The sequence below is a fragment of the Ursus americanus genome, chromosome X (assembly GCF_024610735.1).
Source record: "Ursus americanus isolate L20-20 chromosome X, mUrsAme1.1.p, whole genome shotgun sequence".
NCBI lineage: Eukaryota > Metazoa > Chordata > Mammalia > Carnivora > Ursidae > Ursus > Ursus americanus.
In genome coordinates this window covers 82,008,559-82,031,706 of record NC_142164.1, presented here as the reverse complement: position 1 = coordinate 82,031,706, position 23,148 = coordinate 82,008,559, and the positions used below count along the sequence as shown (strand labels likewise).

The window sequence follows — 23,148 nt, the reverse complement described above, 5'->3', positions numbered from 1 at the left end:
TCGAATAAATAAATAAAAAATCTTTAAAAAAAAAAAAAGAAATCCATGCTTGGATCAGGAGACGAACAAAACTATAGAAACTACAGGAATCCCTGTCCTCACTCTGTCCAGGAACACTGGTTGACCCAGTAGGACACCAGAAATGACCTGACCCTGTCCATGAATCCCAGTCCTCACACAAAAGGAATATCTCTCTTCAGGAAGCATGGAAACTCTGTACTCATCCTGTAAAAGAATCCCAGCCAGATAAAGAAAACTAAAAACTGACACTCTACAGCAGGATCAGAAAGTTACACCCTTCAGGCCAAGGCCAGACTTCAGCTGGTCTCTTCATTTTTTAAAAAATATTTTTTTAATTTATTTGACAGAGAGAGAGAGACCACAAGCAGAGAGAGCAGCAGAGGGAGAGGGAGAAGCAGGCTCTCCACTGAGCAGGGAGCGTGATGCGGGGGCTCCATCCCAGGACCCTAGGATCACCACCGGAGCAGAAGACAGATGCTTAACTGGCTGAGCCACCCAGCTGCCCCGCCCCCTTCATTTTTAAAGGAAAATTAAGAATATGCCACAGAGACCATTATGTGGCCTGCAAAACCTAAAATATTTACTATCTGGCCCTTTATAAAAAAGTTGACTGACCTCTGCTCTTCGGGAATCTGTCTTCTGACTATACAGAAAAAATGGGCCATGGATCTTAAGAGGCTCCCTACTCTATTACTCTGCAGGCATCACAACCCCAGAATGTTCCTCAGTCTGTATCACGTTGTCTTTGGTGCACATGGAGGTTTAAAGGTCCTCAGGACTTGATCCTCTTCCACTGGGATAAAAAAAAATGCTCTGGTAGGAAAAGAGTGGAAGGAAAGAGAAGGGTGGGACTGGGGTTTTCAAAACGTTCATAGGGCCAGGCTACTGGGCAGTGAGGCTGTCAATCTATTTGTTAGTCAGCGATGCTGAACCCCAGACCGCTTATCTCTTCAGCCCCAGCGTACAGCCCGGTAGGAAATGGTGAAGAATGAGAGAGGGAGATTAGGAGGGCAAACCGGCCTCCGGCGGGGCTGATATTTAGACATCATCGAGACAAGGCGTGTGAGGGAGCTGGAGGGGCACACGGGTGCAACTCCCCCTACTTCCCGGGCATACGCTATTACAGTTTGGGGTCAGAGGTTACCCGGTGGAGGGGGCTGGAGGGAGAAATGCCGTCCAAGGAAAACTCCCCTCCTTGAGTCCACTCCAGCCCTGGGGACTATTATCACAGTTTGCCAGATGAGGAAACCGAAGCACAGAGATGTTCAGTAACTTGCCCAAGGTCACATGGCTGAGTCGCATAACCTCAGTTTCCTTATCTGCGAAGCAGCCTTAATAATAGGAACTACCTCACAGAATTGTGGCTTACGACAATGCCTGTCACATATTACTAGCTCTCATCACAATTACTTGCCCCCAGGAAGACTCCTTCCATCCTATACCATCCATTTTCCCGGCAGAGTATCAGTAGCTAACATTTAGTGAGTGCTTCCTGTGGGCCACCTTAGTGCATATTAAACTCAGAAAATCCTCACAGTATTTAACATTAACACCACTCCCATTTGGGCCGCAACCAGCCACCCTCCAGCGTCAACCTCGCTCCGGGGCCCTGCCGCCAGCCCGCCCATTCTACGTCATCACAGCGCGCCGCGCGGGAAGCTGCCGGGAGGAGACGCCCCTTCCTAATTCCCTCGCTTGCTTGCTTGCTCTCTTGAGTCCTCGTGCGGCACAACTGGCGCGGGTCCGGAGGACTCCTAAGGTGACTGGAGAAGGACGGAGAGACAGAGGCCACGGTAGCCACGACGACAGCGGCGGTGGCTGGGGGAGGGGCGAGCTCGAGCCTGAGCGCCGCCTCGAGCCGCCGGCGCGCACTTCACGCAGGCGCAGCACGGCCAGCGTCGCGCGCTGTCGCGCTGACGCGCTGACTTGGCGTTTCTGAGCTCGCGGCAGGTGTGGCCTGAGCAAGGCCGCGACAAGCCGTGTGGGCGGGATCGGGGCGGGCAGCACAGAGACCGGCCCAATGGAAAAGAGGGCCTCAGGCACCCGCCGTCCCGCGGGTCGCCAGGAATTTGGCGGCGTGAGCCCTGGGCGGAGTTTGAGAAAAGGGCTGCGCCCAGTGAGTGGCGCTGAAGGGATTGGTCGGCGTCGACTGCGGGGGTGGGAAGGGGGAGGGCACTGGCGGGAGGCGGCCCGAAACTGGCTGAAGGGATTTGGTGGAGCTTGAGGGTAGGGTTTGAGCGGGGGGGTGGGATCTAGTGGAAGGAAAGGGGCAGTCCCCCGAGGAGAGGGGCCCGTTGAAACGTTAGGGGCGGGATCTGGCGAAGTGGAAGGTGCCGGTCGGCCCGATAAGGGGTGGAGTTAAGTGGATCGTTAAGGGTGGAGTCGGGCCGGAGCTGGGTCTGGGTCTGGCTGGGTGAAAGGGTGGGTGATTATCCTGGGAGATTAGCTGGAAGGGGCAGATTTGTGAAGGGGTGGGGTCTTGGCGAGGCTTGGAGGAATGAAAGAGTCTGGGAATGGGACTTGGGGGAGCGGAAAGGACGGTGATCAGCTAGAGAGGGCTGGCCCCAGGACGGACTGACCCCGGGGGTTTATTGCTCCTCGAAAGGGCAAGACTTTTCTAGGGGAAAGAATAGTGTTAAATGGGTGGAGCCTAGTGGGATGGGCGGGACCAGGTTGAATGGACACCCCAGTGGAAGGAGTGGGCCTTGAAAGGGGCGGAGTGTAGAAGGCGGTGGAGAGTAGGATAGCAGAAGGGATGGAGACTGTGTAGGGGGCGGGGCCTGGGAAGGGTCTGGGATGTGGGGTCCTCAGGGCACTCCAGCCCGTTCGTAATCACCTCCACCCCACCCCCCAGAACCGCGTCAGGGGTGAAGTCTCCCCGACCATGACCTCCACCGGCCAGGATTCCACCACAACCAGGCAGCGAAGGAGTAGGCATAACCCCCATTCGCCCCCCCACGACTCCAGCGTCACCTCGGTGAGGCCCCAGACCTGCCCTGATCCGGGGGTGGGGGGGGGAGCAGTGGGCCGTGCACTGGAATCTGACCCTTCTTTCTGTTTGGCAGAAGCGAGGTGTTAAGAAGGGTGCCTTACTCCACTCCAGCCCTAGTCTAGCAGAGGTAAAGAAGAAAGGCAGAATGAAGAAGCTCAGCCAAGCAGCAGAGCAAGACCTCATCGTGGGCCTGCAAGGACTGGTGGGAGTGGCTGGGCCTCAATGGATTTAGCCTCCTGTGACAATCAGAACCCTGTGGTTCTCCCTCCTGGACAGTGTGGTGTGTTCCTTCTGACTCAGGCCCTAAACCAATCAGAGTCTCCTTTTTTTTTTCCCCCTGCAGGATCTGAACCTTGAGGCCAAGACACTGTCTGGGACTGGTTTGGTGTTCGATGAGCAGCTAAATGAATTCCACTGCCTCTGGGATGACAGGTGAGGCTGCCTCCTCCAGGCTGTCCCCTGACCACACAAATAAACACACTTAGAGCCCATTAGGAAGAATGAAGCCATTCTCCGCTAGCCTAGAGACTGGAAGCAGATGATTTCGAGAGGTGAGGTTTAGGCTTGAAAAGATTCTTTCCATTTGGCCAACACTTACCAAGTACGCACTGTGTTCCAGGAGTTAGTGATACAGACGTGTCAGACCAGACAGACAGGGCCCCTTCTCAAGGAGCTGATAGTTGAGAAGAAGAGCAAATCATTAAGCAGTCAACAGCAGTGGGAGGTGTTTAATGAAGGATGACCTCAGACCATGGGATTCAAGAGTATTTGATGGAGGACCCTAGACTAGTATCTGGGGTTCTCAGAAGGCTTCCTTGAAGAAAGGACATTCATGCAGACAGGGAAGAATTATACCTCCCATTTGCTCACACGTTGTAATCCATCAGCAAATTCTTTTGGTTCCATGTTGGAAATATATTCAGTACCTGACCTCTCCTCCCTGCCTCCACTGCCACCACCACCATCACTCACCCAGTCTTGCTGAGGCCTCCTCCCTGGCTCCCCTGCCTCTACCCTTACCCTGATGTCTGTCCTCCACACAGCAGCCAAAAGAAAAAATAGGTACGAGATGATGTTCTCTTCTTTTTCTTAAATTAGCTTTCAACTGAAATATAGTTGACATAGAGCATTACATTAGTTACGGTTGTGTTCTCTTTCTTAAAATCCTTCTAAGGGCACACCGTTGCCCTCAAGGTAAAGTCCACATTCTTCATTCTGGCCTCTAAGGTTCCACGTGATCTGGCTCCACGGCACCTTGGTGACCTCATTGGCCAATCACTTGCTTCACGTCATTTCACCCACACTGGTCCCCTGCCTTTCTTCCAACAGGCCAGGCACTCTGCCAGCTCGGGTCTTTACCCTGGCCGCTCCCCTTTTCCAGAGATTCGTTTCCACCTTCTCCCCCTCCCAGTTAACATTCACATCTCAAGGAAACTTTCTCAGAGAGGGCTTTGGCCACTCCCCTTCCCCCACACCTGCTCTCTGAGACATTCCTAGTCCATGTCATCGTTTGTTCGTGACCGCACTTACATGAGTCTGTCCCCTATCCCAACAGAAGGCTTGTGATGACAAAAGACTTCGTTATTGAGTACCTGTCTACCATCTCCCAAGGAGCTAGGGCCACCACAGTGGACAAAACAAATAGAACCCCTGCCTTTGCAGAGACTGCATTTTAGAGGGGGAAGACAGCCAGTGAGCAAAAAAATGAATGACAGCGTGTTAGAGAGGTGCTGTGGAGAAACACCGACATGGGAGGGAGAGTGGTAGAAAATATGGTGGAGGGGAATCCGGTTTTAAATAAGATGGTCAGGGAAGGCCTCGCTGATCTTTGAGCAGGGATCGGAAGGAAGGTGAGGGAGTGAGCCATGGAGACATGTGGGAGAAGAGTGTTCTAGGTAGGGAGAGGAGCTAGCTGAAAAGTACTCGGTTGGATGGAGGAAGAGGGAGAGACACACTGGGAGTCGGTGTCTCAGAGGTGGTGGGGCCGGTGGTTCAGGGCCTTCCGGAACATGCAGAGAACTTGGGCTTTGCCTCTGCACGAGGTGGGAGCCACGAGGAGGTTTTAAGTAGAGGAGGGACGTGATCTGATTTGGGTTTTAGCCAATGTCTGGCTGCTGTGCGGAGGATGGGGCCATTGGGGGAGCAAGGGGGAAGCAGGGAGGCCAGTGAGGAGCTGAGGGCAGGAGTGCGGGCAGAAGGTTCTGGTGACAGCAGCGGGGGGTGACAAGGAGATGGACGGACTGTCCGTGTATTGCGAGAACAGAGCCAAACAGGCGCCAGGGTTGACTCCAAAGTCTCTGATGTGACCAACTGTGGAAGGGTGGATGGGGAAGATGTGCGGGAGCAGAGGGGCCGCTCACCCATGTCCGTGTGTGTGTGTGTGTGTGTGTGTGTGTGTGTGTGTGTGTGTGTGTGTCTGGATGTCTTGTCACCCCAGCTTCCCTGAATGCCCTGAGCGGCTCCATGCCATCAAGGAACAGCTGATCCAGGAGGGCCTTGTGGACCGCTGCGTGTCCTTCCAGGTGAGTCCCTCAGCCAACACCCTGGGTGGGTGGTGGGCAGGAGCTGGCGGAGCCTGGGTGTGCCCAGTGCCTGAGCCCTTTATTCCTTGTGTCTCCCCAGGCTCGCTTTGCTGAAAAGGAGGAGCTGATGTTGGTTCACAGGTGAAGGCTTCCGAGTCTTGTAGAGATGGGGAGGAGGCTGCCCTGGGCCAGCCAGGGCAGGCCAGACTCTTTGGGAAGGGGTGTCGTGGGCCCTGTGGCCTTGGGCAAGTTGCTAAGCCTCTCTGAACCTGAGGGTCCTTGCCTATCACATGGGAGCTAGCAAACAGAAGTTCCTCTGGAGGGTTTGAGAGGCGTTGGGTGCTTAGAACGGTGCCCTCCATGTCAGCAGCCCATGAGAAGCTATTGTTATTACAATCTAGTGTGTAAACAGAGGGTGGGTGTGCAGACAGAGTGATTGGAGGTCCCCCCATGGGGCTTCCGGAACCCAGAGTGAGGGCCCTGAGGTGATGTGATTCAAGGAGAGCTAGCTTGGCAGAGGGGCGATCTGAGCTGAGAAAAAGAGTGAGTCAGACAAAGAGGAGAACTGAAGGAAGGGAGGTACAGACAGATACAGCAATGTGGCCAGTGGCCTGGCGGTAGGATTTATTGTGGCCAGGGCACAGGGCAAGGGATATTACTGGAAATGAGGCTGGCTAGGGAAGAAGCAGGGAATGTGTCCTATATCCCAGCTGTCCCCCCCAGGTTGACAGGTGAGGGGGCCTGACTTGACCAGGGTTCAGATGGGGAAGGGACAGGGCCCTGACTCAGGCCCAGGAGAGGGGCAGGCCCTTGAATCTCCTCTCCTGTCTGTGTCCCCAGCCTGGAATACATTGACCTGATGGAGACGACCCAGTACATGAATGAGGGAGAGCTCCGCATCCTAGCAGACACCTATGACTCAGTTTACCTGCATCCGGTATGGATAAGAACTGTGAGAGCAGGGCGCCTGGGTAGCTCAGTCGGTTAATTTTCTGCCTGTGGCTCAGGTCATGATCTCAGTGTCTTGGTATCAAGCCCCAAGTCAGGCTCCCTGCTCAGCAGGGAGTCTGCTTCTCCCTCTGCCCTGCCTCCCAACTCATGCTCTCTCTCAAATAAGTAAATAAAATATATTAAAAAAAAAAAAGAACAACTGTGAGAGCAGAGGGTGGTGACAGTCCTGGGGTTTCCCATTCCCACGCCCACCACATCCTGGAGAGGAGTAGCAGAGTGGACAGGGTTGCTCTCTCCCTTACTCCGTCTCTGGCTCCCCACTATCTCCTCAGAACTCATATACCTGTGCCTGCCTGGCCTCGGGCTCTGTCCTCAGGCTGGTGGATGCGGTCCTGGGAAATGAGATCCGGAATGGCATGGCCATCATCAGGTAGGAGCCGCCAGCATTTGCCTTTTTTGTATTTAAAAAAACTCCTCCCCTCAGATGTAAAATGTATTGGTATAGGTGGTATATTCACAGGGTTCAAGAGTCAAAAGGTGCAAAAGTGGGTACCAAGAAAGTCTCCCACCCCATCCCCCAGAGACCTGCTTCCTCTCTTGGAGATAGTCATTGTAACCAATGACACGTGCACTCCCAGAAACCTTCTGTGCCTCTTCGTGGAGTAAATGCTGTATTTCATCAATGCTAACATCCCTATTTGATCATCTTGAGATCCAGATTCATCTTACAAACGGTGGTGTCTTAGAATTCATTTTGCAGCGTTCTCTGTTTTGTTGTTGGCACGTGAAGTCACCGTACCTCTTAGCATTGTCGGCACCCCAGCACTGGTGAACTGCAGAACATACGACCTTTCTCCTCCCTCCCCTTGTTTTTTTAGCCACAAATGGTGGTAGCACTGACCGCGTGCATTTTTCACTTCTACATCTTGGCAAGTTTCTCTCGAACAGTGTATACCCTAGACGTGCGTGGAGCACCTCTGTGCAAATACACAGGAAGTCCACCAGCCCCCCTTGCCCTGAGTGTTTTGGTTCCCCCCAGTCATAGCCGCTTCCAAAACCTGTCACAGCAAATACCATTATCCATTTAGAAACATTGTCGTTTTGCCCTTTTTGTTATATGGGCTGTGGGCTAAGTCTCCAGGAACAAGTTGAGTGTGAGGGTGTATGCGTTGATAATTTTTTAATTTCAATTCCAGCATAGTTAATATACGGCGTTCTGTTAGTTTCACGTGTACCACGTAGTGACAAAAACACGGAACGCTTCACGAATTTGCATGTCGCCCTTGTGCAGGGGCCTATGCTAATCTCTGTTTCGTTCCAGTCTTAGTATATGTGCTGCCAAAGTGAGCACTATGCATTGATAACTAATGAACATTATCAAATTTCCTTTGGGTAGAGAGCAGTAGACTGGGGGTGGAGGTCTGGGGGCCCCCGTTACTCAGTTCCTGGCCGATTGGCAGACATCAGTGCTGGGGGCATTGGTGGTCTAGAATTGGAGAGCAGGGGAGAGTCTGCCTCTGTAGAGGAGCCCCCCCCCAATCTGTGGCCTCCCCTGTCCTGCCCAGGCCTCCAGGACACCACGCCCAGCACAGTCTTATGGATGGATATTGCATGTTCAACCACGTGGCTGTGGCCGCCCGCTATGCTCAAAAGAAGCATGCCATTCAGAGGTCAGCAACGAGCCGCAGGGCGGGTGTGATGGGGGTGGCGCAGGGTAGGGTGTCCTGGCTGGGGCCCTTCCCCCAAGATGTGCCTTGACGCTCTTCTATAGTACCCCCCTCTCTCCTCCTCACAGGGTTCTTATCGTGGATTGGGATGTGCACCATGGTCAAGGAACACAGTTTGCCTTTGACCAGGACCCCAGGTATGCTCCAAGTGTGGCCTCCGATGCTAGACTCCCAGCCACCCCCACCGTTATGGGTCCAGCCAGAAGGGGCCTGGGAAGGAAGGGAAGGCATTCATATTCATTGGGCCCACCTGGGAACCAGGCTCTGCGCTGTTCCCTGCGCGTCCGCGTTCTCGCTTAATTTCACTCCACTCCAAGGCAGGGTCTCTTGGGTTCCCCATTTTAGAGACGGGGGAAGCGAGGCTTATGCTCACAAGGTCACACAGAGAAGTAGGAGAGATGATATTTGAGCCCACAGGTACTTGGAGATCTTGTTCACCAGTTGACTTGGAGTGAACTTCAAATTACTACTTTATTTTTCTGATTAGGATGACCGCAAAGTTTGTTTAAAAAAAATTGGACAATACGGAAATGTCTAAAGCAGTGAGTCTCCTGTAATTCCTGTCACCTCCAAATAACTTATTGATAGTTTAGGTTATATTCTGACAGAATTTTTCCTTTAGATGTATGAATATTCAGTATTATCATTAACACACTGCCTAATGGGATAGTCTTCTCCGTGTTTTTCAGCAACTTGCTTTTTGCATTTAACAGCATGTTGTGGACCCCTCTCCATGTTAGTGCCTCTAAAAAAACACCTCAGTCTCCGTAAGGACTGTTCAGCACGCTACTATATGGCTCTACCTCTGGTCGTTTAACCCTGGGACATTGATGGTGCTTTCCAGTTTTTGCTAGAACAGACAGTTCTACAGTGAAAATATATAATTTTATATGTTTTATAATCTGTAGTTTAAAAATATATAACTTTGCACTTTTCCGAGTATATGTATAGGATGGATTTCTGATAGTGGATTGCTGGGTCAGAGGGTCAGCATGCTTTATTTTTTTTTATTTAAATTCAATTAGCCAACATATGGTACATCGTTAGTTTTTGATATAATGTTCAATGATTCATTAGTGGCACATACCAGACTTCTCTCCAGAAAGGTGGTACCAGCTTCCCCTTCCTGCAGAAAGTGATTGAGCAAGTTCTTGTCAGTAGGGACACTACTAAGTAGTTGTTTGATCCAGGCTTCTGTCAAACCGACTGCATAGAATCCCCTTGTTCCCCATAGATCCTGGGTTCCCGCGGCCCATTATTTAATCTAGGTTGGCTGTTCTCGAGACAGGGCTTTATTATTTTCCAGCATGCAGTGTTGCTGACAGATGTCTGCTTTGTGTTCCTTTCTGAGTGGTCCGTTTTGCTCTCCAAAGATTTGAGTTTCTTCTTTCTATCCCCGGTGTTGTGAACTTTCACCCTGGCCCCTTCATTCTGCTTAGTGGTGGGTAGACGTTTTACATCTGAAGACTCAAGCCTTTCTTAAATCCTTAGACGCTTTCTTCTTAATGGCCTTTGATGCTTTCTTCCACCATATTCTACTGTATTCCGCCTGGTCTCTTGTGTTGTATTCTCTCGTATTTTCTTCTCCCTTTTGCTCTGTGTCCTGGGAGATTTCCTCAGCTCTACCTTGAAGCCCTTCCGTTGAATTATATATTTAGACATTGTTTTCATCTCCAAAAGCACTCTCTTCCTCTCTGTTTCTACGCTCCCTCATCTGTCAGCTTGTTTTTAGACAGGGGTCATAAGAAGTGCTTTCAGCTTTCCTCGGTTTGCCTCAAATGTCTAGCAGCTCTCGCTTGGCATTCGTACCAACGAATACAGCGCTGCTGCAGGTGGCTGTCTGGGGGCCGCTCTGCCTTGTCGCATGGGACACTGTCTCCTGAAAGGGATCCCCTGGGAGGGGGGCAGGAGATGGCCACCGACAGGTATCGACCTCACGGAGTGTGGGCAGGAAGCCACGCATTAGATGGGGTCCTGCCAAATGCCAGATAAAAGCATTTTATCTTGAGATGGCACTTTTTTTTTTTTTTTTTACCCTCCACCTCTGCAAACATTGGTCAGTTTTACTTCTTTCAAATCTAGCTTTTGGCTTTTTTGGTCATTCTCCACTCTTCTGGTGTTTTGGGTTTTTAAAAAAGATTTATTTATTTATTTTGAGAGAGAATGAGAGAGAGAGTCGGTGGCGGGGGGGGGGGGGGCGGAGAGGGGAGAAACTCAAGCTGACAGCGTCCTGAACACGGAGCCTGATGCAGGGCTCGATCCCATGACCCTAAGATCTCGACCTGAGCCGACATCCAAGAGTCAGATGCTCAACTGACTGTGGCACCCGGGCGCCCCTAGTGTTTACTTTTTATACTTCATTATTTTTTTCTGTTTTTGTCTTTATTAGTCTTTTCCTCCTGTGTTATTTTGTCCATTTCCGGCTTCTTGAATGCCTCAACGTTTATCAACTGAAGTGGCCAATCTAGTTTCATCTGGACCTGCCCTCACTGCCTTCCTTCTGTAATATTTTGAAGTTAATCCCAGATTACTGTATCATTTTTTTCTGTAAATATTTTGAACATCTCTCTAAAACATAAAGGATATATTTTAAATTCAAAAAAAGCATAACTATAGTATCGTCTCTAAGCAAATTAACAAGAATTCCCTAACATGAATCATTCTTTTTCTTTTAATAAATGCATTGGAGGCTATCTCTGTGTTCTTTGGTGGATATGTTATTGACGATATGCACAGATATGAAGAATTGTGAATATATTCAATGCATTCTTTCTCATGAATAAGAATGTATAATTGGGAAAAAAAACCCATTTATCCAGGCCCTTCAATCTCCTAGCCTCCACATCCCTCAGGCTCTTAACTCCATCAGCAGGGGTCCTGGGTGGAGACAAATTGATCAGGCCTTAAGATACTACTACAAAGATGATGAAAACAGGTAAACCAAAGCTAAATGGTTAAAAGAAACAAGGAAATCTAGTGAATGGGTCATTCAGTGAATTGGCTCTTTAAAATTGATTTTGTGTGCATTGACCTGGATCTGCCCTTGATTTTTCCAGAAGGGAAACCTCACGTCATCTTGAGTGCCTTCCCTAATTTGCTCAGCATGAGGGAGGGGCCTATAGGGCCCCTGGAGCCTCAAAGACTATTTCCCAGACATTTGTGGAAGTGTCTAATTGTCTGACAACCTTTCTAACATTCTCCATCTTCCTGGGATGACACTTGTTCAAACTTCCTTTTACTGTCTTTTGACTGGGATTGTGGGAGAACAAGGAGGTAAACCTATGCTATCAATCTACCATTATTTCACTGGAAATCAGTGGAATTTATTTTAAAACCTCCTGCTGGGACGCCTGGGTGGCTCAGTCAGTTAAGCATCCGAATGACTCTCAGTTCGGCTCAGGTCATGATCTCAGGTCATGAGATGGAGCCCCCTGTCGGGCTCCTTGGGCTCCGCGCTGAGCGTGGAAACTGCTTGAGATTCTGTCTCTCTCTCTCTCTCTCCCTCTCCCTCTGCCCCTCTCCCTGCTCATGCTCTCTCTCCCTCCCTCTCTCGCTAAAATAAAAATAAATAAATCTTTAAGACAAACAAACAAAAAACCTCCTGCTGTTTGCTTTACAAACTTAGTTTCCTTGGGTGTTCTTTCTTCCGCTGGCTGTGGTGGCTCTCATGGGGTTGGCTTTCTTCCGATATTTTCTTTATCCCTTTCTTCCCCTGACGATCATCTTTATGTTCTACTGCGCGTTTCTCTTCCTCTACTAGTTAACTTACTAAAAAAAAAAAAGTTTAGAACCGATACTTATCAGAGTCAAAAGTAAACCCGTCGTCTCCCACCTGCTCAAGACCAGAGCTTTCACATGGGTTTAATTCCCCAGTTCCAAGATGCTTTTCTTTGATTTCAAGAATCTTTCTATATCAGTTGCATCAAATTTCGCAACCACATTTTCAGCATTTATTAAAATGTCACTAAGTTGGTCTAGATTTATTGTTTACCACTATTTCTTGCATTTCCCTAAAAAAAAAAAAGATAAAACTGCAGCCTTAAATTCTCTCTGGAACAAGACAGGGAGTGGATAAACAGATGGATGGATGGATGGATGGATGGATGGATGGATGAGAGATGATTCATTTTGATTGCCCCCCCATCAGAATTAAGCCCTCCCACAGCCTCCTGCTGGGCCTTCTTTTTTTAAAGATTTATTTGTTTATTTGTCAGAGAGAGAGAGTGTGTTCACAAGCGGGGGGGGGGGGGGGGGGGGGGGAGTGGCAGGCGGAGGGAGAAGCAGGCTCCCCACCTGAGCAAGGGGCCCAATGTAGGACTTGATCCCAGCACCTCAGGATCATGACCTGAGCCGAAGGCAGATGCTTAACCGACTGAGCCACCCAGGTGTCCCCCTGCTGAGCCTTCTATCAGAACATGGACCTTCATGTCTTTTCAGTGTCTGTTCCATGTATTCGTCCTCACTGCTCTGAGTGCTCAGTTTCTCACCTACAAAATACAAAAAGTAGTAGAGGTGCCCTATAAGGTATTGGAGGGAAGGAACTGCTCCCTCGCCTCAGGAAGCCTCAGCTAGCACCCCCACCTCAGCCCAGCTACACGCACAGAGCCAAGTTCCATGCCCCCAAACCCCTTGCCCTTGAGTCTCCCCACGTCCTTCAGGGGAAGCACTAAGTTCCCCAGGCTGGCCTGCCACTCTTTGCCACCTTAGCTGGATCCTGCCAGCTAAGAGCTCCCCATAGGCCTCCAACATCACAGGATTTGTCCTGCCGCCGCCACTTGGTCACGGAGGCAGGGGGGCAGGCTGGTATGATTTTGAGTCCCCCGCAGGGTCAGGAGCCCTCGGGGACTGGGTAGACAGACCCCGTAGCTGTCAGGGTCTCAAAGCTAGCATGGAGGAGGGCAGGAGCATCACCAAGGGAGGCATTCCAGTGAGAGAGCACATGAACGAGTGAGGGAAGTAACGGATAAATGGGAAAATTTGCGAATGGGAGGGTAGCTAAGTTGGCGACCAAATAGAAGAATGAATGGATGCAGGCCGTAAGGAGTTAATGGGGAAATGAACGAGAGAATGAATGAGTGGTTGAGTGAACTGGGAGCTGTGGGTTGGAGCATCTGGAGCCATTGACTCTCAGCCGCCCCCCCACCTTCTTTTCTCCCCTCTGCCTCCAGTGTCCTCTATTTCTCCATCCACCGCTACGAGCAGGGTAGGTTCTGGCCCCACCTGAAGGCCTCTAACTGGTCCACCATAGGTTTTGGCCGAGGCCAGGGATATACCATCAATGTGCCTTGGAACCAGGTCAGTGTCCGCCCGCCCTTTGCCCCCGAAGTTAGGCCCACCGCTGCCCTTCAGCCAGCTCGGGGCAGAGGGCAGGACGTCTCCATCGTGCCTCTCTGTCCGCAGGTGGGGATGCGCGATGCCGACTACATTGCCGCTTTCCTGCACCTCCTTCTGCCAGTCGCCCTTGAGGTCCTGGGGGTCTGGGGTGTGTTGGGACAGGAGCAATGTTGAGGGATGGGCCGTGAGGGCAAGTGGCCTCATGTAGTCCCTTTCCCCCTCAGTTCCAGCCCCAGCTGGTCCTGGTGGCCGCTGGATTTGACGCCCTCCAAGGGGACCCCAAGGTAAGGCAGGCTCCCTGGGGTGGTACGTGGGCAGAAGGGAGTTTGCTCGGAGCCAGGCTGATCCTCCGTCCGCCCCTCCCCCCAGGGTGAGATGGCCGCCACTCCGGCAGGACTCGCTCAGCTAACGCACCTGCTCATGGGTCTGGCAGGCGGCAAGCTGATCCTGTCTCTGGAGGTGAGTAACGCACCTCATGTTTCAGCCGGTGTCTCCGGAAGGCCGTTGGAACAAAGCCTTCAGGTCGGGCAGGAGTTTCTGTCCCTGCGTTTCTACTCACTAGCTGGACAGCCTCACCCAAGTCACTGACCTTCCTCGTTCCCCTGCTTTCCTCCTGTGAAACGGGCGCCACACTCGTGCCGATCGCCTCATAGCACTGTTCAGTGAACGAAACGGAAGTCACCCCTCAAAGTCCTCGCTGCTTGATGTGTAGTCAGCACCCTTAGTAGTATCATCATTGTTCTTTCCTGGTAACACCTGGTTCTTTCCTGATCCCCCCCACACTCCTTTCCCAGGGTGGCTACAACTTCCGCTCCCTGGCTGAGGGCGTCAGTGCCTCACTCCACACCCTTCTGGGAGACCCTTGCCCCATACTGGAGTCTCCTGGTGCCCCGTGCCGGAGGTGAGCCCTGGTGGAGGAGGAGAAAAGCGGGACCCCGGCTGCCTACCCACTGACCGTTTGCTCACATTTCCCTCCCCCGCCTTCTAGTGCCCAGGCGTCACTGTCCTGCGCTCTGGAAGCCCTGGAGCCCTTCTGGGAGGTCCTTGTAAGATCAGGTAGGAGGCAGGGAGGGGGCTAGGTGGGGAGTCAAGCATGGAATGAGCCCTTGGGAGAGACTCTCTTCCAGACTGTCCTTGGACTTCCCTGAGCCCCCCTGGTGGGGGAGGGTCAGGCCCTTTCTCACATTAGACCCTGGTTTCAGGCCTTCCACCCCTTTCATGTTTGGGTAAACGAAGTTCCAGAGTATTCCAGGGATCCCGGGTGGGGGATTAGGGTGAATGTGCCCTCCCCTTACAGCTGAGACCCTGGAGGAGGACTTCTTGGAGGAGGAGAATGTGGAGAAGGAAGAAGAAGGACCGTGGCAGCCCCCGGCGCTCCCAATCCTGACGTGGCCCGTGCTACAGGCTCGCACAGGGCTGGTCTATGACCAGCGGATGATGGGTCACTACAACTTGTGGGACAAGTATGCAGTCGGAGGGCCACCGGCTAAGTGGACAGGGAGATCCTCCCCCTTCCTCAAGCACTAAGCCCTGCCTCTGGTTCCTGCCCACCTCCCCCCACCCCAGCTACCACCCAGAGATGCCTCAGCGAGTCTTTCGGATCATGCGCCGTTTGGAAGAACTGGGCCTTGCAGGGCGCTGCCTCACCTTGCCCACACGTCCCGCCACGGACGCCGAACTGCTCACCTGCCACAGGTCAGACACACACCCCCTCACCATGCTTGGGGTGGGATGGGGCCTCAGGGCACACATGCCACAGGGTGGGACGGGGGCTGGAGCTCGGGGTCTCCGTCCCTGGTAGGTGGAGCCGCTGTGGGACACGGGAGGGACCGTGGAGGGGCCCGAACCCCCTGACTGCCCCGTGTCCCGTCTGTGCCTCCAGTGCTGAGTACGTGGGTCGTCTGCGGGCCACAGCGAAGATGAAAACGCGCGAGCTGCACCGCGAGGGCTCCAACTTTGACTCCATCTACATCTGCCCCGGCACCTTTGCCTGTGCCCAGCTGGCCACTGGCGCCACCTGCCGCCTGGTGGAGGCCGTGCTGGCCGGAGAGGTACCTCCCCCCCAGGGCGGTGCGCCGCTCTGGAGAGGCGGGGGGGGGGGGGGGGGGGGGCTGGGCCTGAGGGGCCTGGGAGGAGGAGCGCTGCTCCCCGGAGGCCTGGCTTACTGGCCAGTGCGGTGGGGGGATGGGGGCTGCAGGCTGGGGGCGCGTAGCAGCCGGGGGTCGTGGCGGGGACGGAAGGAGAGAATAAAGGGGAGAGAAAGCAGTGAGGGCAGGTGGTCTGATCTGCTTCCTGCTCCTCCCCCAGGTTTTGAATGGCGCCGCTGTGGTGCGTCCCCCAGGACACCATGCGGAGCGGGATGCCGCGTGCGGGTTTTGCTTTTTCAACTCTGTGGCTGTGGCTGCACGCCATGCCCAAGCCATCAGTGGGCATGCGCTGCGGTGAGGGCTCCCGGGCTCCCGGCCCAGCCCAGTGCTTCCTCCGCAGGCCCCTTGGTGCAGCCCCCCCGCCCCGGACTTACCCAGAAACACCCAAGAGTACAGTTGCCCAGCACTTCCCCAGGAAGGGACCAGGGATCTAGCCTCGCAGGGCTTACCCAGATAGGACCCCCAGGTTGTGGCAGCCAGGTGGTTCTAAAACAAGGCCCAGGGTCCCCCTGCTCCATTTCTGGCCCCTGACGGCTATTGTGACAGAATTCAGGGTCTGGGTCCCCAGTGCTTACTTCAGAAGATCCAGTATCCGGCTCCCCACATTTACCCATCGGGGGGCCGGGGGGGGGGGGTCTGGCCCTGAGCACTTGCTTGGGCCCACAGTGAAGACCTCAGGACCCAGGCTCTGGCTTTCACCCTTTCTCTGATAGGACCCGCCAGCCTGCCACCCACTGCTTTCCCCAGGCACCCAAAATTTTGCCACCAGCAATAAATGCCCCTGCAGACAGAGCCCAGGGCCCCAGCCCCTGCCCTGTCCCCTGGGTGGGCCAGCGTCCCAGGCCACTGAGGCGCCATTCCCTCCCCAGGATCCTCATAGTGGACTGGGACGTCCATCACGGTAATGGAACTCAGCACATATTTGAGGAAGACCCCAGGTGAGGGGCTGGGGCAGGGGGCGTGGTGTGGTCGGGAAGGGGGGCCAAGCACACCTCAGGGGTGCCAGGGGCCACTCACCAGCCGCGGTTCCCTTTCCCGCCCCGGCAGCGTGCTGTACATCTCCCTGCACCGGTATGATCACGGCACCTTCTTTCCCATGGGGGATGAGGGCGCCAGCAGCCAGATGGGCCGGGCCGCAGGCACCGGCTTCACTGTCAATGTGGCCTGGAACGGGCCCCGCGTGGGTGACGCTGACTACCTGGCTGCCTGGCATCGTCTGGTGCTCCCCATTGCCTACGAGGTACAGTACGGGATGCACGTGGCGGTGACCACGTGGGGGAGCGCGGGCCTGCGCGTGTCTGACTTCCGGATGCCTGGTCCTGTGGCACAGCCGATGGGTGGCTGTTGTGATGGCCGTGGGGGGGGTGTGATTCTGCGACGGCCTCGGTGAATTGCTGCCGTGGTGGAGTGCCTCTACGTGACCGCCCTCTCTGTGCGTGACCGTGAGGGACTTCTGGGTCCGTGCGGGTGGCCTTCGGCGGGTACATGGGAGGGGGCCCCGCGTGCCTACCGGTTCTGTGGTGGAACTGCGTGTGCAAGGCAGGGGGAGTTTGAGGATGTGTGTGAGGCTGCACAAATGGCTCTGGGCCACTGCCATTTCTCTCTTTGGTGGCTGTGATGCCGTATGTCACTGCACATTGCTCTCTTGGTGACAGCTGGTGTGTGGCTTTCTGCGTGTGGGCGGGTGTGTGTGACCGTCCTCTCTCTGCCTGTCTGCCATGGCCATGTGTGTGTCTCTGACTGGCAGTGGCCTGTCTAGCCTTACCTGACTCTGCGTGAGGAGCTGTAGGTGACTTGCCTTTTCTGTGTGCACTGTGTGTGTCTGCGTGTGTGGTGAATGAATATAAGTACCAGCTCTGTGACCTCTGTGTGGACGTGCGTATTCAGCTGTGTACATGTATCTGATGATGCACAGTGGCTGTAGCTACCTTCTGTGTGTGTGTGTGTGTGTACAAGACCATTGTGACTTGGGTAATGGCACACATGGGATTGTCTTTGCAGGGGTTGCTATGGCTTACTGTCCCCTCTGTGTGATATGTTTTTGTGTGTGTTGTGTGATTAGCACGATGTTGGTTCAGTCTATATGTTGCCATCTGATCGTGCGACCATTTTCTGTGTATGGCACTTGCGTTGTCACCTTCTGTGATGAAGTGTGCACGCACCCCCTTTGGCGCCATTTATATAAAACCCTGTGTTGTTGTGCACGTATGTCCCATGTCACCGTCTCCTGACATCTGAGTCTCTACGTTGCACATCTCTGCCTCGTGTCTGCATCTGTCCATTTCTACAAATGTCTCCTTGTCTCTGTGTGTCACATCTCTAAGTCTCTGTTTGGTGTGTCCACGTCTCTGTTGATCTTTCTCCAGCTCCTGTGTCTCTGCGATCCTGAGTCTGTTTGTCCTGTGTCTCTTCGTCCTCCCCTTGCTATTTTCGGGGCTCTGGTCTTGTGTCCCCCAGTCTCCAGGTCTCCAGCTCTCCGACTGGCGTCTGTGCGTGTCTGGGGCGCCCTCACCTGCTGGGTACCCAGGCCTCCATGCTCACGCCCATGTGTCTCTTCTCTCCCTGCTTCAGTTTAACCCAGAACTGGTGCTGGTCTCGGCTGGCTTTGACGCCGCACGGGGGGACCCGCTGGGGGGCTGCCAGGTGTCACCCGAGGGCTATGCCCACCTCACCCACCTGCTGATGGGCCTTGCCAATGGCCGCATCATCCTAATCCTAGAGGTAACCCTCTCAGTCCCTCTCCCTACGGTGGGAGGGCGGTTTGGAAGGCTGGAAGTCCTGCCCTTTTGGCTGGCTGGCTGAGACACTCGGGGCAATTTCCTAAAATCGGCTGTGAGTGTCCCCACGTGGGACTGTTGGCACACACTGGGCATTCATTGTAACCCCAGCTCACCGGCCTTAACCGAGTGCCCGGTATATGCCGTACGCTCTGCTCAGCACTTCGTGTGCGTTATTAACTCACTTACGTGACAAAGCAGCCTGCTGAGATAGTCTGCTGGCCTTGTCATTGTCCTCTCTCAAGAGCAGGGAAACTGAGGCACGGTGAGGTATAGTGACTAGCCCGAGGTCACACGGTCAGTAATGGCAGAGCCAGGGCTTGAGCCTGAGCAGCCTGGCTCCAGCGTCTAAGCTTTTTACCACTACTTGAGCTGCCTCTAGCAAATTCCCCAGACAAAGCAAACCCCCTGAGTTTCTGTGAATCACTCAGTGCTCCTGCCCCCCATGCCTCAGTTTCCTCATCTGTAAGATGGGGCTGCCTACTCGTGGAAAAGTGCCTGGCATGTGGTAAGCACCGTCTAAGTAGTTTCTTATGGTCGTGAGTCATCGCACATCGGTTGAACCCTCTCGCCACCTTACATGCTGGTGTTTTCGCTGTTAGCAGATAAGGCCAGTCGCTGGCAGAGATTAATTGGCTGCTCTACGGTCCCACAGTGGGCCCGGGACTGCTTGTGGCAGGGCAGGGGAGTGGTGGAGAACATGAACTCTTCCATCCGATTGCCCGGCTCCCAACCCCAGCGCTGCCTCTCACCAGCTGTTAGGGCCTCAGACACATTATCTAATCACTCTGAGCCTCAGTTTCTTCATGTGCAGAAAGAGCAGAGACGGGGGTTCCTATAGAATGTGAGAAAAGGGGGTTGCCGTACGGATTGAGCGCATGTGGTTGTAAGGGTTAAGAGAGTCAACGCAGAAATGCTCAAAATAGGGTCTGGCGCACAGCAAGCAGTTCACGCGTATGCACGGTTACTAACGCTGCCCTCAGGGCCGCTTTAGTGCGCAGGTTACTCTCTTGCACTTGACATCGCAACTTATCTCCGTCAACAACCACCTCACACGGTGGGTGCGGCCCATCGGACAGATGGCAGTTCTCCACTTGTCCTCACCCTCCAGACTGGAGGGGCCCCAAAGGGGGATTGGGAGGCAGAACATCTTGCCTCCTAAATTCCATGAGGCCCCCCCATCATACCTTTTTCTTCCCTTTTTCTTAACAAAGGGTGGCTACAACCTGACCTCCATCTCGGAGTCCATGGCTGCCTGCACCCGTTCCCTCCTTGGGGACCCACCACCACTGCTAACCCTGGCGCGGCCCCCGCTGTCAGGGGCCCTGGCCTCCATCACCGAGACCATCCAAGTCCATCGCAGATACTGGCGCAGCTTGCGGGTCATGAGTGAGCAGGCGTGGGGCACGGGGGGCAGTGGGGGGCTCGGGAGAGGGCAGAGATCCGAGGCAGGATAGGGGGTAGCACCCACATTCAACGCTCTCCGTCCTGTGGTTCCAGAGGTCGAAGACAAGGAGGGACCTTCCAGTTCTAAGTCAATCACCAGGAAGGTGACCCCGCCAGCCCACCGTGGGTCAGCTGTGCGGATGACCGCACCAGACGGGAACATTCTAGATGCGGACACAGGGAAGGCTACCTCAGCATCATCCGTGGAAGTGTCCACCCCAGACCAAGCTAAGTCAGAGACTGCAGTGGTGGCACTCAATCAGGACCAAGCCTCAGACGCTCCCACCAGGGAAGCCATGCTGGACAAGACCCCCTCAGAGGCAGCCACAGAAGGAGCCACGCTGGACCAGACCATCGTGGGGACAGCCACAGTTGGAGCCACGCCAGGCCAGACCACCTCAGAGGAAGCTGTCGGGGGAGCTGAGGTGATCCAAACCCCTCCAGCCTTACGTACTGACAGCCAGACTCCCCCAGCCTCATCTGTGCAAGGAGCCACAGCCCAGATATCCCCCAGTAAGCTGACTGAGAGTCTCGGGACCTTGGACCTGAACAGCGAGGCTCAGGTAAGACCCACCACACCCAGGTAGGGGGGAAGCAGGGGCAAGAACCTGGCCCCTCGGATGCACCTCTTACCTCTGTGCATCCAGAAGGCACCAGAATCTCAGAGCCCAGAAGAGGAGAGACTGCTAGGAGAGGCAGCTGAAGGTCAGCACAGGGATCATTCCATGCTGATTCAGAGCTTTGGGGACCATGCCGTCGGTGACCAGGTGAGCTCAGGGGTCAGGGAGAAGACGGTGGCATCCTACTCTTGCCCAGGTGCACCTCTAGGTGGGAGCGTGTGGTGTAGGGACATGTAATGGGGAGATGGAGTCCCTACCTGACTCCGTTTCACCCACTCCAGGTCGCGTTTTATGCGGTGACACCACTGCCCTGGTGTCCCCATTTGGTGGCAGTAGGTCCCATACCTGAATCGGGCCTGGACGTGACCCAACCTTGTCAGGACTGTGGAACACTCCGGGAGAACTGGGTGTGTCTGTCCTGCTATCAGGTATGCCCGGCGGGAGGCGGTGGGGCAGAGGCTGGCCCAGCCCGGACTGCAGGTGGCTGCTGACCCCCACCCGATACTCCCTCCCCAACCTCAGGTCTACTGCGGCCGTTACGTCAGTGCGCATATGCTGCAGCACCACGGCGTCTCAGGACACCCGCTGGTCCTCAGCTACGTCGACCTGTCTACCTGGTGTTACGACTGTGAGGCCTATGTCCACCACCAGGTGGGTTCTGGGCAGACCGGAGAATGCGCACACACACACGCCCTCACACGCACACGGTCTTTGCTGGGTAAGGGGAGATCGGACAGGCCAGGAGAAGGGTTATCGAGGGCTGGTGTGGGGCAGCCCCCTGGCTGAGGTAGAGGGCTCCTCACTCTCGCTTACCCACCCTCTCCTGCGTCCTCAGGCTCTCCTGGATGTGAAGAGCCTCGCTCACCAGAACAAGTTTGGGGAGGACATGCCCCACTCGCACTAAATCCCAGAACGTGCTCCTCTTCTCCACCTTCTGAGGACCTGGATGAGGGGCAGCCTCACTCCACCCCATCCTGAAGACTCTTTTCACCTCCCCAAGGGTGCTGATTTAAGCATAAATACTTGTAAGAGGACTGTGACGAATTGTAAATCTCCCCCTGCCCACTGCCTGTTTGAGGGACTCCATCTTCTCCTGGAAGGAGGGAGGGCGGTGCAGTGGTCCCGAGAGGGGGCTGCTATCACGATGCTGATACTTTGGAGGGAGGGGCATCAACTGACAATATATAGCAGAGTTCCATTTGTAATAAAGTTCAAGCTGTTACGAAACCTGGAGAGAGCCTTTTAATCTTAGGTGGGTAAAGAACCCCACACGCCTGGCCAACAGGTCGTCTGAGTAGTGAAGGAATGAGGGCATGGGTCTCCATTGGGTCAACCCCCTGCCCATCCAGTGTCCAAAACACTAACTGGAAATAGGGCAAGCAGCTTGACTGGCTCAACTGTGGGTTAAATGGTGGAATCCCAGGGCAAACGGCCTGCCTGAGAAATAGCCGTACGGCCAGTCCCAGCTGCACCCTGGGCTGAGAAGGCAAAACAACTATCAGGAAGTGGCCTCAGTAGGCCTCAGTCTCCCCGTCTGTCTTTTTGTCCTGATTCGGGTGTGGGTGGTCTAGGTTTCACATACTTAAATTTGGTGGTCATGGGTAACTTCCTGGGGGAAGGAGTGCCTCTCATTGACCAGGGATGAGGAACTGGTTTTATTTCTCCCACATAATGAGAATTTCTTTGGCAACTCAGAACAGTTCAGGCTGAGGTTTCTTACACTTTTCTTCATGGCCACCTTATAAACCCAAGATACCCACCAGAGCCCCACTCGGGCAAGAAGAAGGGGAAGAGGGCTGTAGCAAGCTCAGGCATCCCTCTTTTAAGGAGCGTTCTGGATGCCCCCCAACGACCTTAGCTTCCATCTCATTGGTCAGACCTGTGTCACATGAGTGCCATAGCTGCAAGGGAGTCTGGGAAATGTTTGAGCTTGCCACCCATCTACTTCAAATCTGGTTCCTAAGGCCCTGACACAAAAACCCTCCCCTGCAACTCTTTCCCTTCAGAAACAGGCACAACCCTCTCCCCCAAGCGACTTTCTGAAAACCCTGCTTGAGGCAGCCCAGGCTCCGCTTGAGGCCCTCATGAGACATATGCCAAAGTCTGGCCACTCAGGTAAAAAATGTGACACCCTCCGCGTGCCAAAAACACGAACTCACCTCCCAGAAGGGGGCTAAGGTAAGGGAGAGGTGCAGCAGGGGGGACACAGGGAAGTCCCGCCGCTGGCCCCACGCACCCCCAAAACCACCACTTTCGCGGCCGGGTGGCTGGTTACTGGCGGGGACACCACCCCGCACCCAACCCTGGGGCCGAGGGGCCTGGGAGTTCCGTTGCGCATGCGTTCTCCCGCTCCCCTCCCGCCCCCCGCCCCCCTCCCCGCTGGGGCGGGGTGGGAGCCTCGCCGCCTCTGTCAGTCCTGTCAGAGCTGCGGCGGGTTCGGGTCCGAGCGCTCCTGCCTTCCCCAGCACCGAGGTGAGCCGGGCCGCCGGGCCTCCCGCCCCCCGCCCCGAGCGGGGAGGCCTTTCCGCGGTGGGCCGTGGGGGCGCGACCAAGGTGGGCTTTGAGGGGGACCCTTCCCCTACCTCCTCCCGTTCTGAGGGGCCAGCCCCCA

The 23,148-nt window shown here is 54.5% G+C and overlaps 1 protein-coding gene and 1 non-coding gene across 9 annotated transcripts; one reads left to right on the top strand and one right to left on the bottom strand.

Annotated features, from left to right (window-relative positions):
- Positions 1–1,644: 1,644 nt before the first annotated feature.
- On the top strand, positions 1,645–21,764 carry HDAC6 (histone deacetylase 6). Of its 8 annotated transcripts, none has more exons than XM_045795465.2 (29): positions 1,645–1,780; positions 2,876–2,998; positions 3,087–3,215; positions 3,357–3,445; positions 5,451–5,535; positions 5,636–5,676; positions 6,376–6,472; positions 6,819–6,916; positions 8,052–8,156; positions 8,282–8,350; positions 13,382–13,508; positions 13,614–13,679; positions 13,772–13,831; positions 13,917–14,006; positions 14,342–14,448; positions 14,536–14,603; positions 14,845–15,010; positions 15,114–15,242; positions 15,430–15,598; positions 15,855–15,988; positions 16,564–16,632; positions 16,742–16,934; positions 18,266–18,415; positions 19,686–19,860; positions 19,972–20,480; positions 20,565–20,684; positions 20,819–20,965; positions 21,060–21,188; positions 21,373–21,764. In XM_045795465.2, exons 2-29 carry the CDS (start codon positions 2,906–2,908, stop codon positions 21,439–21,441), a joined length of 3,483 nt encoding a protein of 1,160 aa, XP_045651421.1. In that variant the 5' UTR covers positions 1,645–1,780; positions 2,876–2,905; the 3' UTR covers positions 21,442–21,764. The 8 variants fall into 8 exon arrangements, with proteins under 8 accessions (XP_045651421.1, XP_045651417.1, XP_087716342.1 ...); XM_045795461.2 differs by having other exon boundaries at positions 1,673–1,814; XM_087860216.1 differs by lacking the exon at positions 1,645–1,780 and adding an exon at positions 2,027–2,137 and having other exon boundaries at positions 3,087–3,140.
- On the bottom strand, positions 7,733–7,837 carry LOC123790895 (U6 spliceosomal RNA). Its single transcript, XR_006779250.1, has one exon. It is a non-coding gene; the product is annotated as a U6 spliceosomal RNA (small nuclear RNA).
- Positions 21,765–23,148: the final 1,384 nt, after the last annotated feature.

Coding starts and splice junctions, on each gene's coding strand:
- HDAC6 (XM_087860214.1), top strand. CDS start 2,042: ATGGAAAAGAGGGCCTCAGGCACCCGCCGTCCCGCGGGTCGCCAGGAA. Junction 8,351..13,381: donor GCCTTTGACCAGGACCCCAG/GTATGCTCCAAG, acceptor CTCTGCCTCCAG/TGTCCTCTATTTCTCCATCC. Junction 14,007..14,341: donor AGCTGATCCTGTCTCTGGAG/GTGAGTAACGCA, acceptor CTCCTTTCCCAG/GGTGGCTACAACTTCCGCTC.